Genomic DNA, 18,784 nt, shown 5'->3' on the forward strand with positions numbered 1-18,784 from the left:
CCTCCTCGAGGGAGCGCGGGGGGAGGCCGGATTAGGGGCTAGGCTAAGTTTGTATGACAAGGGCAACGGGATTGAGAGGGGCTGATGGTTTAAGCACCCTCTAAGTAGCCAGTTGGCCCCAAAACCTGCATTAAAGAGTATTAATTGCCAATAAGTGTTTAACATTGTTTAAGGGTGGTGGGGAGGAAGGGAAGGGCTTGGGGAGCCCTTTGGGAGAGGGGCAAAGGCAGGAGGAGAGGTGGTGAGTTGGGGAGCAGCTCCTTTGGGTGACTGATGGGAGAAATGGGTCTGTGCTTGAGTCCATGTTAGATCACAGCCTTTGGGGCATTCCTGGGTGGCTGAAGGACTATGTAGGAGGGTTTGGGGCCTGAGGGCTACCCAGCACGGCTTATCAGCCCTTGGGCAAGTCGTTGGGGGAAGTGCAGAGTTACTTTGTCCACACTGCGCTTCAGGTGCCTGGCTCAGTGTGAGCACCACATGGTTTGGGTATGTGTCCCCATCACAACTGAGCTCTGCTGATGTGGGTAAGGGCCACCTACATGTACAGCACTGGGCAAAGGCAGGAGGGGAAGATGTTGCCAGCCCAAAGGTTGCCGTCTTGGTTAACAAAACATTTGGGGGGCAGCTCAGCTGTGTTGCACCCTGATTGTGCTAGAGAGCAAAGGGCTGGGTTTCCTCTTCTGTCTTCCCCCTGGTCTCCCAAGGAGGTGGTGATGATCATCTCCCACTTGTGTCTCCTCCCTGTCCCAGGTTGCAGGGCAGCTGTATTGGTTGCAGTTTTACAAGGATTGGCAGGGCTTAGAAAGGGTCCTTGGCCACAGCACTAAAAACAGCCTGGCAAAGTACTGCTGTTTGCTGGAGAAGAAGAGTATGAATGTACTGGGGGAAGGAAAGGAAACTTTGGTGATGCTGATGTCCTGAATTCCTTCCAGAGATGGTGCAGAGAGAGCAACACCAGCTTGTAGGCATGCTGGGGTGGAAATAAACTTCTCGTCTCTTAGCATTCATTGTATAGTGTGGGATTCCCATTCCAGAGCACACAAGATCATGACACCTTCTCAGCAGGGTCAGCACTAGCTCGGAGCACCAGTGCTCCATCCTTCCCAAGCTCCTTCCCATTTCTTCCTTTTGGGTCATGGGTGCTCCTTCTCCATGAGTCCTGCCTAAGGCGCCTTAGTGAAGCTCTGCCATTAATCTCTGACATCTGGTGGCATTAATGGCCCTGATCTGTTAATGCGGTAAGCTGCTAGCCTCCTTCCCACTGCTGCCCTCCACCAAGGCAACGTAGATGGAAAAAGTCAACAGTGTCTTGCTGGAGGAATGAGGTCTGCAAGATTGGAATGTCTTGGAGCTAGAGGGCAGGAGCGGAAGGCTGAGAGGTGTGGGTAGGATGGATGATGCCCTAATCGCTGGCCCACTGATCCATCTGCACAGGTCAGAGGAGCAGAACTAGGACATGGCAAGAGTAAGTGGGTCACAACAGCCTCAGGTGCCCTGGGATAAGCGATCCCCATGGGATGTCTGTGCCTCTCAGGAATATCTCCCTGCACATCCTGTGAAGCCTCCAGTCAATAAATTCCCAGTCTAAGTCTCTTCTAGTCTTTCCGTGAGATCTTCCCTGAGGGAAGGAGGTTCATGTGGAGCAGTCCTATAGCTCTACTTCTCAAAGCTTTGACCTATTTCATGGCTTTCCTGACTACAGGATTCTGGACATACAAAAGTTGAGCATGTTTTTGCGTACAAAAAGGCATGTGCAGATGTGCATCTCAATTCCAGTGTGCCACTCCCAGCTTCCATGGTAGAAGGCAATTCTTCAAATGGAAAATATCACTGACTGTCCATCTTTGAAAGACTTGAACTTTGCTGGCTGTGCCAGCAGCATAGGAAAGATCCGCTTCTTTTCTCCAAAGCTTTATATAAAAGCATGGTTATCTCATGGGAGAGTTAGTTTTCACCTCCCAATGCGTCTTCATGAGACTTTCTGCCACATTTTATAGTGTCTCATATTCTTCTAAAGAGTAATATAGTTGTACAAAGGGAGTGGATTTAAGGGAGAAGGAGGTGAAATGAAAGTCTATTTTGGACTGTGCACTGAAGTTGTGGGAAAGGATCACTAGGATTATTATCATCATCATCATCATTTATCGATTTCATTATTTTTTGCACAGAAGTTTTCCTTTGACCAGAGCAAACCCTCTCCTCTCTGTGTTCCACGTAACGCATGGTATGCCTTTGGCTTCATGCTTGGCAGCCAGAAACCTTTCACATGTAGGATTGCCAACAATGGGACCAAGAGGACTTTCACTTGGACTAGACCTGGACTTCTCCCACTTTGGGGAGCCAGACATGGAGCAGGTAAGCCCAAGCCACCTGTGTCCCATTGAAGGATCTGAGTGTGGCTCTGTCCCGTCTCAGCTGTCCTTGAGGACCCAGCTTTCTCCCTCTCAAACTGAGGTCGGTGTTTCGGCCGATCCCCTGAGGCTGGTGTCGAAGTGGATTTAGAGCTCTCTGCAGGTCAGCAGCCGCCGGAGCAATGCCGAAGGCCTCAAATCAACTCTGAGGAAGAAAACGACACCAGAGAGGTTAGCTGGTTCCTCCAGGACGTGTCCTGAATGCAACCTCGCTTCCTTCAGTGTCCCTGTCACAGAAATGGAAAGTGATGGCTTTAATTTGGTGTCTCTTAGCAGGGAAACTTTACAGGCTGTCTCCCAGAGAGCTCTCAATTGCTTTCTGTGTCGACTCTATGACAAAGAAAGCAATAGCAAAATTCAGGCCCTGTTTAATGCAGGAGGAGAGGCTTGTTTCTTTGTGTTTGTCCTTAAGAAAAGGAAGGGTTTTCTTCCCTCTTGCAGGCTTTTCTGCTTTGCTAAGCTCTTTGAGATGAGATTCTCTTATTCATTGTTTGTCAGCACATTGCGTGAAGGAGCCCTGAGCTTCTCTGGGCTTTCATGTCCCGTGTAAAGCAAGAAATGATAATTATAATCAAATAACTGAGTTGATACGGTTGGTTCATCAGGCTTCAGCAACACAGCCGTGGGAGGGGGTGGCTGGGAGCCCTCTGCTGTCCCTGTCGTTGCATAAGGCAGCACACTGCTCACTGCTGCTTGGGGAAAAGCAAAGGAGCAGCTTGCCCAGGGAAACATGGAATGAGCTGCAGATCAAGGTGTAGGGGAATGTGAAAGCAATAGAAGTCAGTCCTGAGGCAAGCGGTTGGACTTAAATTAAATTGATGGACCAATGCACAAGACCTTAAACCTTGGCCATGAGCCCCAGGTATAACCACTGAATGCAAAATGATGTTGCGTTTGCTTCTGTGCTTTTGGATGGTTCTGCAACACACTGCCCTGCATTGCTCCTCTGGCCTTCCTTCTCGCGGCTGTTGCCCCTGGAAGACCTCACCTCCCCATATCAGATAGCAGCCACGTGCGGCCGCTGCGCTGAGCTGCTTACGCCAGGCTGTGAGCTCCCTTACCAGGAAAGGGGTTAAAGCAAGATAAAGCCGGAGCGTTATGGAGACCATATGGAGGGGAAGAAAACCCTTTATCCTGTAATTGGATTCATTCCCGGCAGCTCCCGGTGGAGGTGAGGCTGAGTGGAGCTGACAGGACGTGATGGGTGAGGCGCTGCCAGCTGCCCTGTCCAAAGCAGGATGTGTGCGCACAAACTTGGAGATCAGTCCATACCAGTAGATCAAATAGATTTATATGTGTGGCAGAGAGAAGGAGGATGGAGATGCATTTGCAATTTGGTTTGGTCGGCTGCTCCTTGCCCAGCATGGGTTAACTCAGCTGTGGCTGCTTGCTGCTCCTCCAGGCTGGCACAGCTGCATCCACAGCTGCATAGGACAAGGACCTAGTGGTGCAGAGAGGCTCTGTGCCATGCCCTCCCTTATTTCCTCAAAAATAAGAATGCTCAGAAGTTTGTCTCCTGCACTGCTTTCTGCACCAGGAGCTTTGTGCAGAAGGAACCCATCTCCAGGGTTCCATGCAGGTTCCCCTCACACCCCATCTTCAGGCTCTCACCAGCACAGCCGTGCAGGGGATGGATGCATCAGGGCCAGAAGACAGCTGGGAAGCAGGGAGAGCTTCACCACAGCCATCCACACCTCATGTGCACAGTGCTGGCAAGCAAGCAGGGCCTCATCACCTCCCCTGCTTTTCCTTCTGCTGCTGATCCAGGTAATAGCCCTGCAAGAACTGTAGGATTTCCTGGGAGAGATGGGAATTCCTTGGGACCTGTCATTTCCTTGCCAAGGAGCTGAGCAATCCCAGTTCAATTGCAAACCTGTGCTACTCAGCATGGTGCTGTCAACACCTTTAACGAAGTGCTAAACGAGGGCTGTAGTGGAGTGGGCAGGTTTGCAAGACAGCCTCACTGGCCCTGCAGCACCAGGATGAGCAGCCAGCACAGCCCAGCAAACTAAAGCAGCACCACCACGGTTCTGTATGCCAGCAGCTGTGCCAGGGAGCAAGCCACACACTGATGAGGGTGATGGGCAATGCAAGTGAGAAGATGCTACCTGCTGCTGTGAGATCCATGCCTTGCAAAATGAAAACTAAATAAAAATAAAATCCTTGCTTGGTTTTGTTCTGTTTCATGGGCTCTTCAAGATAAGCAGGAGTTAGAGAGGGGTTGCAGGGAAAGTTAGGGCTCTGGTCTCCAGGCTCTTCCAGGGGCAAGCACTGAACTGCAATGTCTGAGGGGCAAAAGGAAGGTTTTCCATTTAACACCGAACGGATGCAGGAGTGCAGCTCCACCACCTTTGTTCTGCAGCACTTTGCCACAGATTTGAGAAGGGCTGAGCAGTCAGAAAATGGGGTTTAGGCAAACAGGAATAATCTTTTATTTTTTAATTTGTAAATCCCATTCGAAGTTGAACTCTGTTATTCCTCGGGGCCTTATTGTGGATGTTTGCAGCCCTCCGCAGCGATGCTTTATACATGCTGTTTCGTTTTGTCATAACTGGGTCATTTTTTTTTTTTTTTTCATTTCCAGTGCACAGCCTTTGGTTCTCTCTGCAGAAACTTGGAGACTGCTGTGAGAGGGCCAGCTGCGTTGAAATCTTTTGGGGAAAAACATGGAGGAAATGTGGGTGGATGGCTTACTTTCAGCTTTTGGAGGAGCTGTCCCTGGTGCTTGGTGCTTCATCAGTTCTACGGCTCCATGGGCAGCCAGGTGGGTGCTCCAGCTCCCAGCAAAGGCACTTTGTGTCTTCTGAGGAGAAGACCTCACATTGCTGCCTTGGCCACCAGGAGAGCCCTATTCCCTGCCTCCTGCCACACTTTGGGGTTCTTATTTCTCTTGGCTGAGATTGAGGCTGGGCACCCCACACTGGAATTCATTTTTGTCCTCTTCTTGCTGTCCCTGCTTTAAAGCCTTCTAGAGATTTGCTCCAGTCCAAATGTGTCCCTTCTCTCCCTTTGCCCTTCATCCCATAATTGGATTCTTTGCTTCCATCCAGCCCAGCCCATCTCTCCCCATCCCTTTACATAACGGTGCTGGCTCCAAGCTGTGCCTGGCCGAGCTAAGCCCAGTGCTGTGCTTGGCCTCCAGCCACCAAAACCAGCAGAGGGTTTGCACCAATTCCTGTTGCTGAATGAATCCTGTGTTAGTACAGCGACTCTTTTCTTTCACAGTTCCTGTTCCCTTCCCATTTATTGCCTCTTTTTCCTTCCCACATGCAATCTGTGGTCTCATGCTGTGGCACATCCCTGTGCTCCCACCAGGACCCAGGGCACATGCTCAAGAGAGGTGAATGCAGCAGCCCTGCACAGCTGAGCAAAGTAACGGCAAGATCACCTGGGAAAAAATGATTAATTTCCCACTCCTTTCATTAATATTTATTCTCCTTAATTCTCAATCTTTACTGTTCAGCTCTCTAAAGCTTTTGTGGTTGAGAGGCTTTCACTGAGGTTGCTATTCATCACCTAAGCAAAACATGCACAGATTAAGCAGGCGGTTTGTCAAATCTGAGTCCTATGCTGGAACCATCACCTGCCTGTATGGACCCACCTGTCTCTGCAGATCATTGTGCTTCTGTCTGACTTTTGCAGTGGGTATTCCCATGTCCTGCAGTGCCTTGCTGGGCTCCAGGTTTCTCCCACTCTGCTCAGTGTGCACATTATCTTGCCATGTGCAGCCTTTTTCACCCTGAAGACATCTGACCCTGTTTCCTTGCTGCCTTGCAGAATGAATTGCTGTCGTGAACGTCTGAAAGGAGATAAAGCAGCAGCAAACTCTTTTCCCCTGTTGCAGATAAACCACTATTAACAGCCGAGGGTTTCTGGAATGAAAAGGGTGACTCTCCATTGAAAGCAGCGATAAATCCTGACCATCCAGCATAATCCAGTCCACTGTATCGGGAAATCTCATGGGAGCTGGCAGCACTGAGAACAGCAAGGTCTTTTCATGCTACAGTTCTCCCGTGGATGGATAATCTCCATGGCCAACAACTGCAAATGCTGGAGGTTGGATCCTGAATGCTATTACCTCGGCTTTTACTCCCCTTCCCTCCTCAGCAAAACCACTGCTGCCTTCTGCAGGAAGACAGGGTGTACCTGCAAACTTTGCCTGCAAAGGGGATCACAGGTCTGCATTCTGTATCCTGTGTGAGCAAGAATATCATACATCATTCTCCTGCTGATCTGGCAGTGAAAGCAGCCCTGCAAAGCAGCAATTTAATGCACTTCTCAGTGCCTTAGCTTTTTGTCTTGCTACGCTTAACCTGATATATTGTTATTTGATGCAGAACAGTAGGGGCAGGTACAAAGAGGTAACATGAAAATAAAAGGTCAGTGGGTGCCTGGGGTGTGTAAAGGCTAAATTGGTCTTTCATCAGATCTAATAAATATTCCTAGTGAGTGGGGTGGGAAACTCCTTTCCTGAAATGCTGAATGATGTCCCAGAGCCTCAGCCCAGGGCTGGGGGTGTTGGGTGTATGCAGAATGGGGCTGCTTGGTGCAAGGGGACTGTGGTGACAGCCAAGGGAAGAGCCAGGCTCAGCCCTCACTGCGCATGAGGCTGCATTTTCCAGTGTTCCTAAAAATATTCCTGAGCCTTCAAGTGCAAAACTGGTGGTTTGGATTTGGAAACCAAAATGGAAACAGATGAGCTGCATCCCATCTTGTTTTCTCACCTCCTCTCTTTTCTCTCTTCACTCGTTCCAGATTTGGGAAAGAATGGCAAAGGAATGACCAAAAATGAAGAAAAACAAAACAAGGAATCATCTTTCCCTTATCTTGTTTTTTCCCTGTTTGAGAGACTAAAATGTTTTTATAAGCATAGAAATCTGAGTGTGCTTTATTTTTTTTTTCTTAAATGGAACGTAATGATTAGGAAATGGGGTACTTTAGCCCCTGATTCTCCTCCACCTCTAGGGGAGAAGCTAAAACCATCCAGGCTGTGTCCAGAAGCATTTCATTTTATAACCTTTGCAGGCCTGGAGAAGCGGAGGCAGAGCTTCCACATGACCCCCCTTTTGGGACGGCCACTCCAGCCAAACTCAGGCTTGGTTTGCAGAGATGGATGTCCATTCCTGGTCAACTCAGGCTTGGTTTGCAGAGAGGCTTCGCAGCACAGATGTGTCAGGCTCCAAATGATGGATGGAGGCCCTTGGGGTTCTCTGCGTGCCAAGAGGAACTCAGCAAGGTGCTGGGATGTAACTCAGGGCCTTCCAAGTGCAGATCACTCTGCTGCAGTGGTGCTGCTTCATCTGGAGATGCCGATGTTGTGGAGCTTCAGAGCTTCGTGCTTGCAGGTACATGAGTTTGTCACCTCTGGAAGGTGGTGGTGGGATGCTCCTCACCCTCTGCCACACATCCAGAGCCTCCACTTCTTCCTCCACATCCTGCACCTGACAGCTCCCAGCCCTCAGCACAAGGACCCTCCGGCCACAGGAACCAGGCAACAGAGTGAGATGAGAGAGGAACAACACGAAACAAATTCCCCATTAATTCAAGAGATCATTATTAGATGCTAGAACCAGGAGGGTGAACTGTTTTGGGGTGTCAGCAGGAGTTAAATCCTTGCTATTGATTCTCTCCGTGCATGGCCATGCATTACCATGAATTACACCGGTGAGCAGAAATGGAAGTGGACATGAAGCAAGAGTGGGGACGGGAGGGGAATGTTTGCATGCTTAAAATATTTATGCCGCATATTAACATCTGTTTTAAGCCTGCGATTCTTCAAATATTTATCTAGCATTAATATTTTGAAAACTGCATTAAAATTTGCCACTGGTGCTTTATTCATTAGGAGAGTTCTGCAGGCACAGACAGCAGCGCCTGCTAAATCTGTAATGTGTCCATGCAGACACAGCAGCTGGAGGATGGCTGTGAGAAAGAGCTTTCTGCTCCTACTTCCAAAGCAGGGAGCCTGGAATGAGCTCCTTACCCACATCGACTTCAGTCATGACTGCAGATGTCACATTCGTCAGCACATGTGCTGGGTTTTTGACCCAAGCAAAAATAATCTGATGGGAGTGGGGTGAGACCAGTGTTCCCATAGGCACTGGGTAAGGGAATGAGGGATTGAGGGAGGCAGACCCATGCGTGCCTGGTGGCTGCTGTGGGTCTGGTGGAACTGTGAGGGCAAACCAGGCTCCACCAAGCACAAAGGCAAGTCATCCCTTCGTGTATGTGCCAGTCCCATGCACAGAGGTTTTAGAACAAGGGAGAACAGAGGGCAGTCTGCCCCACAGCAGCTATCAGAGCTATTGCTACAGCTCTGATACCCCAACATTACGGCCTTTGTTGGGGCACACCAAAATGCCTGCCCAGACATAGGGCAGAGCACAGTGTGGGATTTCGGCCGCTCACACTCTGCCTGCTCTGTGCCTGCTGTGGTTGCCTGTGGCTGGAGCTCAATGCTGGCTCCTAGTGCTGCTTTTCATGCAGCCTCGCTGCCAAAAAACCCCAAGCACACTGCAACTTGGAGGGAAAAGTGCAGGACATGGAGACAAATGCTCGGTGTTGCTGGCACAGGGAACTCATTTTCCCCTGATTCCTTGACATTGCCACTGATACATGGCTTAACAGGCTTCACTGCCACTGCCAGGTTCCTGTTAAAATTACTCCCAATTATGGCAAACGTTTAACTTCACAGAACTGCGAGCAACTCCATTTTGCACATCAATTCTTTGTGAAGCTTCTAACCTCTGCTGCAATTTTGCTTCATAAAACCGGTAGAGCTTCAGGGAGCCTAAAGAGTGCAAGTTGTTAATGGGACTGCAGCAGGACAGACTTCTCCCATTACGATGCTGGGGGTCAGACTTCCAGCTGTGACTTTTATTTTCACTTATCCTCATTCTGTGTCAGCAATGGGGCATGCTAAGCCTGCCCTTATGGGCAAATGTAACAGGAAAAGGTGGAGGGTGGGAGTCAGGTCCCATATTTTCGGTTCTGTTTCCTTTCCCTTTTGAACGCACTTGCATAATGAAGAGGCAAACCTGGCCGACAGCACCCAGCTAATACAGATATGATTAATTCTCATTTTCCCTTTTTATTTTAAAGGTTGCTCTCTCTGATGCAGAAAGCTTCATCACAGATGGATGGGAAAGCTGCCAGCCAGCCACATTTTTGAGGTAAAAGGGGAAAAGACATGGGAAAGTTTAGTGCTTTGCAGAAGTGACCTTTCTTGGTAATTTGTCACTTCCCAACACCATCTGCTGACTCGTCAGCTGCATCCATCATAACTAGAAAAAAAGATACCGAAAAAGTCAATTAAAACAGGGATCGGTGTCAAATGGGCTTTGCACAAAATCTGCAGGAAAGGTGGGTAAAAAACAAACCAAGCCAACAACTATTGGTCATCCCCTTTTCATCAGCACGCATACCCATGGTCCCGGGGAGAAAAACTATGTTGACCATTGCGGAGGTTTTATCACCAGGCCCGCTTTGCTGCCCAGCAATAAGCTGCAATAAATGCACGGGGATCTTAGCGACTGCCACAATTTTTAAGGAAGAATTTGGCCCAAATTGAGCAGTATTGATTGTCACAGCAGCAGTGAGCCCATTGTGAGGACCAGCGCGCGGCATGGTGTGTACACATCGTATCGACCAGCTGCGACGGAGATAGGTGAGAAAAGACATTTTACAGGCGTGGGCCATAGCTCTTTTCCTCTCCTCTCCAGCAAACGCTGCTCAGTGTTCAGCCATTCGGGCAGAACACTGCCGTGCTCCTCTGACACCACCGCCCATGGAGCTGCTTGATGCAGGAGCCTTTCATTGCTTCCCCAGATCATTTTTTTCCTCTTGCATCTCACTCACTTGAGGCTGCTGGCTCTCGACATTCCTCGTGCAGGGCCGCTGGTTTGTGAGCAGCACCAGGACCTGATCCCAAATGCCCCAGCATCAGCATCTGTCTGATGGTTTTGTGAGAGCAAAGGCGATCCTGTGAGATCTTAGACAAATCTCTGCACTTCATCTATCTGGAGAGAGATGCTGGTGCACAGTCTTGTCCCTGAGGGGTGTTGGTGTGTTTGGGATTGCGAGATGCTGTTATTAAGGGAATGGGCCACATGAGGACTCAGAATGGACAGATAAATCCCTCACACTGCCTTGGCATCTCCCCACTGGCCCGCTCACTCTATAAAGCTTTTCGTTATAGCTTTAGCACGGACAGCTTTCTTTATTATATTAATATTTAGATCCTGCCAGGGTATTCATTGCCTTAAATCAATGCTTTCACAATGCCAGTGGGTCAAACTGCATTCTGTCTTACGCTGATTTTAGTGGCTTTGTTGTTATCATGATTTGTTAACATTACAGTACAAAGACAATTAAGAGTGACATCATTTGACTACTGACATACTTGCATCAAAAAAGCTTTATCCTGGGGGGCTTGTGATCTAAATAGACAAACTGGGAGAGGGGAAGTTCTCCACCTTATAGATGGGGAAACTGAGGCAGAGTGTGATCTGCTTTCAGGGTCCTTTCCAGCTGCGGGGCACACAGAGAACAGCTGTCATTAAAGACAGCAGCCTGGGGAAGCAGGGATGGGGATCACCCTGGAAACAAGAAACTCTTAAAAATCCAATGCAGATAAAGGTGCTGCCCATCCGGTGTGCCCGTTTCCATGCATGCCAGGCAGCTGCTTTGTGGTGCTTGGGAGTGTGGGCATCTGTGCAGGCATGTGATTGTGTGTGGGTATATAAGGGTGTGATCGCAGCAGGAGCAGCCAGGTGTGACAAGGAACAAGAAGAGGCCTGACCTGCAGCATCCCAGGCACTGCTCTCCAGGTAGGTGCGTGCGTGGTTTGTGTTCCCATTTGCCAGCTCAGTGGGGTGAGCTGTGTGTGCTCAGGTGGGTGCTCGTGTTGCATGTTGGCTTCAGCAGCTGCTGAACATGAGAGAGCTCTGACAAGGAGGAGGAAATCAATGTTTAAGCAAGGGGAAAGGTGCTTTCTGCTCTTCTCCCATGGTGGGAGCATCAATTCCATCAACTCCTGCTCACTGTGAGCACGCGTGAGGCACAGTGAGCCCTGGATGCCCCCTGTGCTTGGGAAGCTGCTTTGAACAGTTAGAAATTGAGTCGCAGAGTTCCTACTGACAGTAACAGTTTGATTTTTTGGAAGACAGTGCATCAGCTGAGACCCATCTTGTCACTGCTCGCACACCAGAACCAGGTGGATGTTCACCTGCCTGCCCCCAGATTGGCATTTCACCCCAAGTCATGCAGCCGTAAGGAGAGCTGGGCACCGCTTCACCCAGCCTCATGTGACCACAGCGCTTTGTTGTGCTGATTCTGAACTTGAGATCCTTCTGCTTTGTGCTTTCTCTTTGTAGCTGTGAAGCAAATTCACAAACAACAAGGTATGTATCTGCCTGGAGAGGCACTGAGATGGTGATCTCAGGTCTGGAAGACACGTCCTGCTTACAAAATAAGGAAGGGACATGCATAAAAGATATTTTTTTGACTAGAGTAATGTGCGGGGGTGTTTCTCTGGGGGAAGAGAAAGAGAATCAATTCGCAGAGGGCTAGTCAATAAGAGATGAAGGAGGTGACTGAGTTTATCTCTTTGTATACGGCAGTATTTTATTGCAATCTTAGAATAAATGAAACTGCACAAAAGATTGATGACACTGAGATAACACCATGTTATCAGCACATATGCATATCAACGCGTTGTATTACAAGGGGGAGAGCCTGAGAAAATCCTCTTTTGATCACTCCAGCAACTCTTGCTTTGACAGCTTGGATGTCGTGGTGTGGGTGGGCAGGGAGGAGCTGCCCTTGTCTGGGTGCCACATCCAAATTCACACACCATCAGCCCCCCTGGCCCGGCACGCAGCGATGGATGGGACCAGCAAGTGCTGCAGAGGGGAATACTTATTAACTTCCACTGCCTTCAGTTCAATACTAGCTGATATTTATGTGAAATCTAATTTAGGGGTCAAATTTGACCTAACAATGTCTTTTTAATGGTGCCCAAACAGAGAGGTTTTTGAAACTAATTAAGGCTCAGGTTCCAATCAGGTAGAGTGGTTAAGCTGTGGGACCAGACTTCATTAAATGCATCCAGAGAGAATATTTTAATATTTAAAGAGAGCATTTAATGTTTATATAAGTTCTCTTCCCATGTGAAGTCACTGTTAAATCACTTCAGAAGGTAGCTTTTAAAGCCCTTTATACTTATCTTTTATGGAGCAAGGCTTGCAAAAGCCCTTCCCAGCTCTCTTGGACCCAATGAGGCTTATTAAAAGATTGAGCCCATCAATGCAGGTTTTCAAGGGTGAGAGATATGAAAACAAAATTTAACAAAGCAGCTGTATGTACGTTCTTTCTCTCCTGCAGCATCACTCTCTTCCTTGCTGTCAGAGGGATTGACGGGAGTGTTTTGCTCTGGATGTATGCAGGTCTTAAACCACTACAGCTGGAGGGCTAAAGCTTGCAGAATAGAGGAGTCTTTAACAGTACTGAAGGGCTGGGCTTTCAGTCTCTGGAGATATTGCTCAAGAACAAATCTGTTTACAAGAAACAGTTTGAGAGAGAATTGTCAGTCAAGATGCTTCTATTCTCAGCTTAGGAGCATCTGGAAGAGCAAATATACCTTTAGTTAGCTGGTGGCTAAATTAGATTGCAACTGATGAAAAGCCAAAGGGATTTCTCATTAAATGGCCCTGTCTATTATTACCCTGGCATCCTTCTTCCTGTGTTGTTCAGACTCCTGCAATGGTTTCGAAGAAGGTGGTGGCTGGTTTGCTCCTTGTGTACGTGATGTCAGTGCTGGCTGAACAGGCTGAAGGCTTTGTGCCCTTCTTCACCCAGAGCGACTTCCAGAAAATGCAGGTAATCCATGAGACACGCACTGCAGCGGCTGCAGAATAACGCAGAGGTTTCTTCCTCCTGAGCTCTGCCAGTGTACGCCTTGCCACTGTCATTCCCATCATCTGCCCCTTCTGTTAGAACAGGAGATGTGACTTTGGGTGTCCCTCTCTTGTTCCAAAGCTGAGGGCTATGGGAGATGGCAGAGACAATTTGTAAGGTGTGATACCAGAAAAGAAAATCCGTGACTCCTTTACATAAGAAATAAAAAACCTGTGTAGGATATCATCTGCTGGTAGCGGGTCTCGTTTCTTTTTCTTCCGTGCTAGTGGCTGTAATTTCTGTAAAGGAGCTGCAGCCTCCCATCACCACATTGATGGGTCTTTTTGTTGTAACAAATAATTAACCATCCTCCAGATGGTTGTCACCTCTGGGATGTGCAGAGAGAATGTTTTCCTTTTGATGCGAAACTAATACTGTTGAAAGGTGTCAGGCAGGCAGCCTCAGAGACTGCATCTTCTCCTTAAACACAGCCAAAGGGAGCTTCTCCCGCACACTGCAATCCATTGACACAGGAGTGAAATCTTTTTTCCAATACCTATTTGCTCACTGGATAGTGATTTCTTCTTGTGGGAAGCACAGACATCCTTCAGCCTCCTTGAAGGAGAGGACACGGACCCACGCACGGTCCCCAGATGGTTCATACATCGTTACCCTTTTAGCTATGCGTCTGCTGGTGATTGAGGGGCTTCCAGAGGTATGTGGGTGAAATCAGTCTTAGCCTTCTGAGCACACGTTCAAATCAAAGCAAGTGCATAGCAAGCAGTCAGTATGGCACTGAGCACAGACAATGATGCATTTTTCATGTCCTGTCATGTTGGTCTTATCCCAAAGCAACTTTGTTTTTTCTATTTGGGTTAGGAAGAAAGTGGGGGGGTCCTGAAGCCAAGTTTAGCCCCATAAATGTGAAAGGACTGACCTTACAGATTTCCAAGAAAGGCTGGCAGTATGCACTGATCTCTCCATTTGCAATGAGGGTGTGCAGGCCTTCATTAAACTTCAGTGCCACTGTGAAAGAAGAGAACCAGAACTGGGCCAGTGGAATAGCTCTGTAAGATCAGTAAATCCCTTCCTGCTGACAGCGTTGTCCTGCACAGATCAAAGCAGTCATCCAGGAGTGTCATGTTTGCTACAGATCATTGCCTGCAATCCTGTAACCCAGTCTTACACTGAGTATTGCAGTCCTTCCTGAGTATCAGCATTACAGTCCCCAAAGCCACGAGGACCACAGCTGATGGGTCTGTTCCCAGACACCCACCCAGGGAACTGGCTCCAGGCAGCAGTTAGGCCGCCAGTTCCTGCAGTTTTGTGCCCTGTTCTAAGGCACACAGCCTCAGGGCATCACACGGCTGATATGCCACAGAGCATGTTTGGTGCTCACATGATGTGTGTCACTGCCTCGTTTGCTCTCTGCTGTGGGGTTGCAGGAAAAGGAGAGGAACAAAGGGCAGAAGAAATCCCTGACCCCTCTGCAGCAGCTGGAAGAGGAAGGCACCTCTGAGCAATCTGGAGCAGATATCGATCGGATGAAGACTATCCAGGTACGTGTGGCTCTAAGGATCCTATGAGGACATGCAGTGGGGACAAACAGCCCAAGAGATGTCCCATGGGTCCTGACTACAAACACACACTTGGAGGTGCCACATGAGAAGACAGTGGGTGGCATTATGGAGCTCACAGTCATGTAAAGCAGTATCACCCATTTCCTACCAGTTCTGCCAGGCAACCCAGCAAGGTTTCATCAGAGAAAGGTTTTACCTCCGTGCCATAAATTATCTTAGACATTGAGCAGCTTGGACACCCCTCAGACCCACCTAGCCTTCACCTTCGCACAGGAAGATGGAAACAACATGAGGTCTTTCTTTGTCATTCGGGGAACGCCAGCCAACTGCAAGGCAGTAATTTGTAGCTCAGCATGTCTGATTTTAACTTGTCACTCTTTCAGGCAGCTCTGGATCAGCTGTCTGGTGTCGCTCACCTCCTGTCTCACAGTCCTCTGCACTGGCAGGATCTTACTTTATAAACTGGGGCCCATACAGCTGCACCCCCCAAAGGCTGTATACAGAGCAGAAAATTGCCAATTTTAGGGATTTAAGTGCCAGTCTAAGCCCTCAAAGGCATGCTTACTTGGTTAGCTAAGTCTGAAAATTGTGCCTTTCCACTTGAATGCAGGGAGCTCTTTGTCCGGTCAGAGCAGCCACTCCTGTGGTCAGCACAACTGTCTTCTGCCAAAAAAAAGGAGTGTGTAGGTCCTGCCCAAACCACAGGACAGGCAGAGAGGCCATGGAATTTGGCCAACGCATAGGTCAATGTGCAACTGCTCTCCCAAACGTGGCACACCAGTGATCAATAACAGGATTTACACAGCAAGGATTCACAGCTCAAAGCATTAAATAACTGGCACTTCCCAGAACCCAATGCCCCTGTAGCCACGAGCCCTCCTGTGCCTCCAGCCATGACTGGAACAACTCTATTTACTTTGGGTATGTCTGAGCCGCGGCTCACAGCCAGGCAGGCTGCAGGCAGGGTGATGTCTCATCCTCAACCCTTTTTATGCAGGATGCTTCACCAGCATCAGTAAAGCTGATGTTTTGAAGGGTCAAGGTGTGAGATAGTGGAGGATTATAAGGTGTAGAAATGATTTTTCTTCTTTACAGTCTCTGTTGCCAGTAGGTGCCCTTATCTGTATTTCTGAGTCAGACTAGAGATGATCCAATACACAAAAACTTTGGCACTTTGAACAGCACACACTTGCATCGGCAGTAGATGGGGCTGACTCCAAAGCACTGCTTTTTTCCCGATATAAAGATCATCCTCTTCCCCTCACACCAGCCCTAGACCCTCTACTGACTTGAGTAAAGTGGGGTTGAAGCACCCTGACCTGCCTGCCCATGCTCTGCTCCACTCCTCCTCCTGATGTTCTTGTTTCCTCCGCAGCTAGCTGTTCCTGTCAGAGCTGGGATGTGGCTCATACTGAGGCAGCTGGAAAAATACCAAGGTGTCCTGGAGAAACTGCTCACGGAGGTGTTACAGGACACCCCAGACGGTACTGGCAGGGGGTTGATTTCTGCCTTGGGAATTCTGCCTTTCTCTCCTCTCACCAGCTCATCATCATGGAGATATTTATATTGCTCAGAAGGGCTTTTGTGTCATGTTTGCTCACTTTACAGAGTCCTCAGATACCCCACTCGCTCTCATGTATACAGTTTTCTTCTGGGAAGGTTATATGCTCTCTCATAGTGCTGTCTGTGTCCTAAAGCTGATGTTGACTGTTAGCAGCACTGCAACAATTTCCACAGCTCTCCCCAGCACTGCTTCCTACCTCCCTACCCCTTCCTTCCCAAAAGTCCTCAGTCTTTATGGTGCAATTTCCAGGAGAGCTTATAATGAAACCTGCACCTGTGAGGCACCTCAGCACCTGCAGCCATGTACGAACACCTTGCTCCCTGCATAGGGGCTTATCATAAGTGAATTAGCTGAAGCTAAAGGTGTTGAGTGCTAACAAATCCAGCCCTGGGATCTGCTCTTAGTGTATGGAAATTGCAAAAGGAAAAATCCAGGGCCATGATGGATGCAGCTATTCCAGATTTGGAGGGTGATGGAAGCATTCTTACCAGTGTTATCTCTGGACCTTTGACTGATTTGGGCTTAAATGACCGAACAAGCGGATCCTTGTTATCTCTGTGAGAGCTGTTATTCTGCTTTGTCTGCACTGATTTCAGTTTGCCTCCTTGCTCTTTAGGTGAGGAGCTGAGGAGGAGGAAATGATATATAAAGCATAATGACAAATTTTAAGGACACTTGTTCTTTCCTCTCTTCTCTTTCAGCTGACTGATATCAGCAGCATCAGAAAACGATACAGCTTGCTGAAGCTAAAAGACTCCACTTATGTACACGAAATCTGTAAAAGAGATTAACAACAAAATCTGAGGTGAGATAATAAAATGCGCAGTATAATTAAACGAAGGATTTGTGCCTTTTTTCAGCCAGATGGCAAGCAGCAAGTGTGGGAAAGATAAGAAGGAGGGTTTCCAGTTCTAGAGAAATCATCGTCCTTCTGACAAGTGCAAAGCTTGCTGAGGAGCCTGAGTAATTAATCTTTGCAAACTAATAGGTTTTAGGCCTCCCTTTTGGCAAGGGAAGAAAGTAAGGCACAGTTACAGGGCTACCAAGCCACGTCGGTGCCAGAAGCGTAGGACTGGGAGTGCTGGGAGCCCAGTGGGAGCCCTCACCCAGCTCTGCTCACAGGAGGGCACCCCCACGCAGCCAGCAGAAAGCAGCTGTGCGTTTCCTACCTGTAGTCTTAACCCCCTCTTGCTCACCCAGGCTACATGAATCTGAAGAACATCGCAAGGAACGCCCATAGCTATAATGCGAACAAGACACAGTGTGAAGCAACACAGAGCTGCGACCTGATTTCTGGCTCTCAAACAAATCTAGATGTGACATCGTAATTCCGCTTGAACATATTGCTCTCCATTTAACATACCTTTGGCTTATTTTAGAGCTACTTCTCTATATTGGCAGCAGGAAATCCAACATATGTAAAGTAAGGACTGATGAGATCAATGGCATGTACGTGAATATATCCAATTTCAATCCAGTTTCATCCTCCTGATCTAACACAAATTCTGTTCTTACTGTGGCTCATTCAAATAGATGTGTTTGTGCTAGAACAACATAGACACACTTGTACTTCCTCAGTGTGCTCTCTGCGGCAAGCCATCCCTTGGAGAAATGAAATTTCTCAATGTATAATGCAACATCCGGCACAGAATGGATTCCAGTTTTAATATTTGATTTGAAGGCATACTCCTATTGCACAGACAGATCAGCTCAGTGTAACTGGAAGTTTGCAGGGATTATTGCTGAGGCAGGTTGAGCTATGAAATCACTGTAAAAGAGTCTGAGCAGGTGGAAAATAATACATTCCATTAGGCTAAAAATGAAAGCAACTGCATGTCTTGCTGGGCTAGGAGCTCAGCCAGTGCAAATCAATCTGCAGTGGACTGATACCCATGGGAGGTCTGGCAGGGAAAGCGCAGGAAGAGTTGCACCATGCTTACTGTGTCCAGCATGATCGGAGAGCAAGCTGTTTGCTTTGAAAGGGTACTCACTATTTCTGAAAGACTCGGGTCCTTACCCCAGGCTTAATTTTGCCCTGCCATAGGAAAACAAGAAGAGTTTCCACCTGCAGTGCAATCTTCTCCTTAAAACCCTACAGGACCCTTCACTACAGGTCAGAGCCTTCTCTACAGCATCCCATTTTGCTCTTCTCTTTCCCTGAAGAGGATTCTTGGCTGACCTGTGGCATATAGGAAGGAATATTGCCTACCAACAGTAAACAGGAAAGTAAACAAACATGAGCCACTGGGATTTGCTTCCTGGACCATTTCCCACAAAAATGATGCTACAAGAGAATTCTGTAAGCAGATGCATTAATGTGACTTTACTACGAT

General features: G+C 48.2%; 1 protein-coding gene across 2 annotated transcripts; it reads left to right on the forward strand.

The window, feature by feature from the left end:
* MLN (motilin) lies at window positions 11,108–17,287 on the forward strand. 2 transcript variants are annotated; one of them, XM_021377211.1, is made up of 5 exons: window positions 11,108–11,239; window positions 13,164–13,289; window positions 14,753–14,866; window positions 16,263–16,371; window positions 17,153–17,287. In XM_021377211.1, exons 2-5 carry the CDS (start codon window positions 13,173–13,175, stop codon window positions 17,158–17,160), a joined length of 348 nt encoding a protein of 115 aa, XP_021232886.1. In that variant the 5' UTR covers window positions 11,108–11,239; window positions 13,164–13,172; the 3' UTR covers window positions 17,161–17,287. The 2 variants fall into 2 exon arrangements, with proteins under 2 accessions (XP_021232886.1, XP_021232885.1); XM_021377210.1 differs by lacking the exon at window positions 17,153–17,287 and having other exon boundaries at window positions 16,263–17,138.

This window comes from Numida meleagris, chromosome 25 (assembly GCF_002078875.1).
Source record: "Numida meleagris isolate 19003 breed g44 Domestic line chromosome 25, NumMel1.0, whole genome shotgun sequence".
Lineage (NCBI taxonomy): Eukaryota > Metazoa > Chordata > Aves > Galliformes > Numididae > Numida > Numida meleagris.

What these genes read in the sequence shown, in the direction of transcription:
- MLN (XM_021377210.1), top strand. Translation starts at nt 13,173, where the DNA reads ATGGTTTCGAAGAAGGTGGTGGCTGGTTTGCTCCTTGTGTACGTGATG. An exon ending in GCGACTTCCAGAAAATGCAG is followed by an intron (nt 13,290 to 14,752) that starts GTAATCCATGAG and finishes GTGGGGTTGCAG; the next exon opens with GAAAAGGAGAGGAACAAAGG. An exon ending in ATCGGATGAAGACTATCCAG is followed by an intron (nt 14,867 to 16,262) that starts GTACGTGTGGCT and finishes TTTCCTCCGCAG; the next exon opens with CTAGCTGTTCCTGTCAGAGC.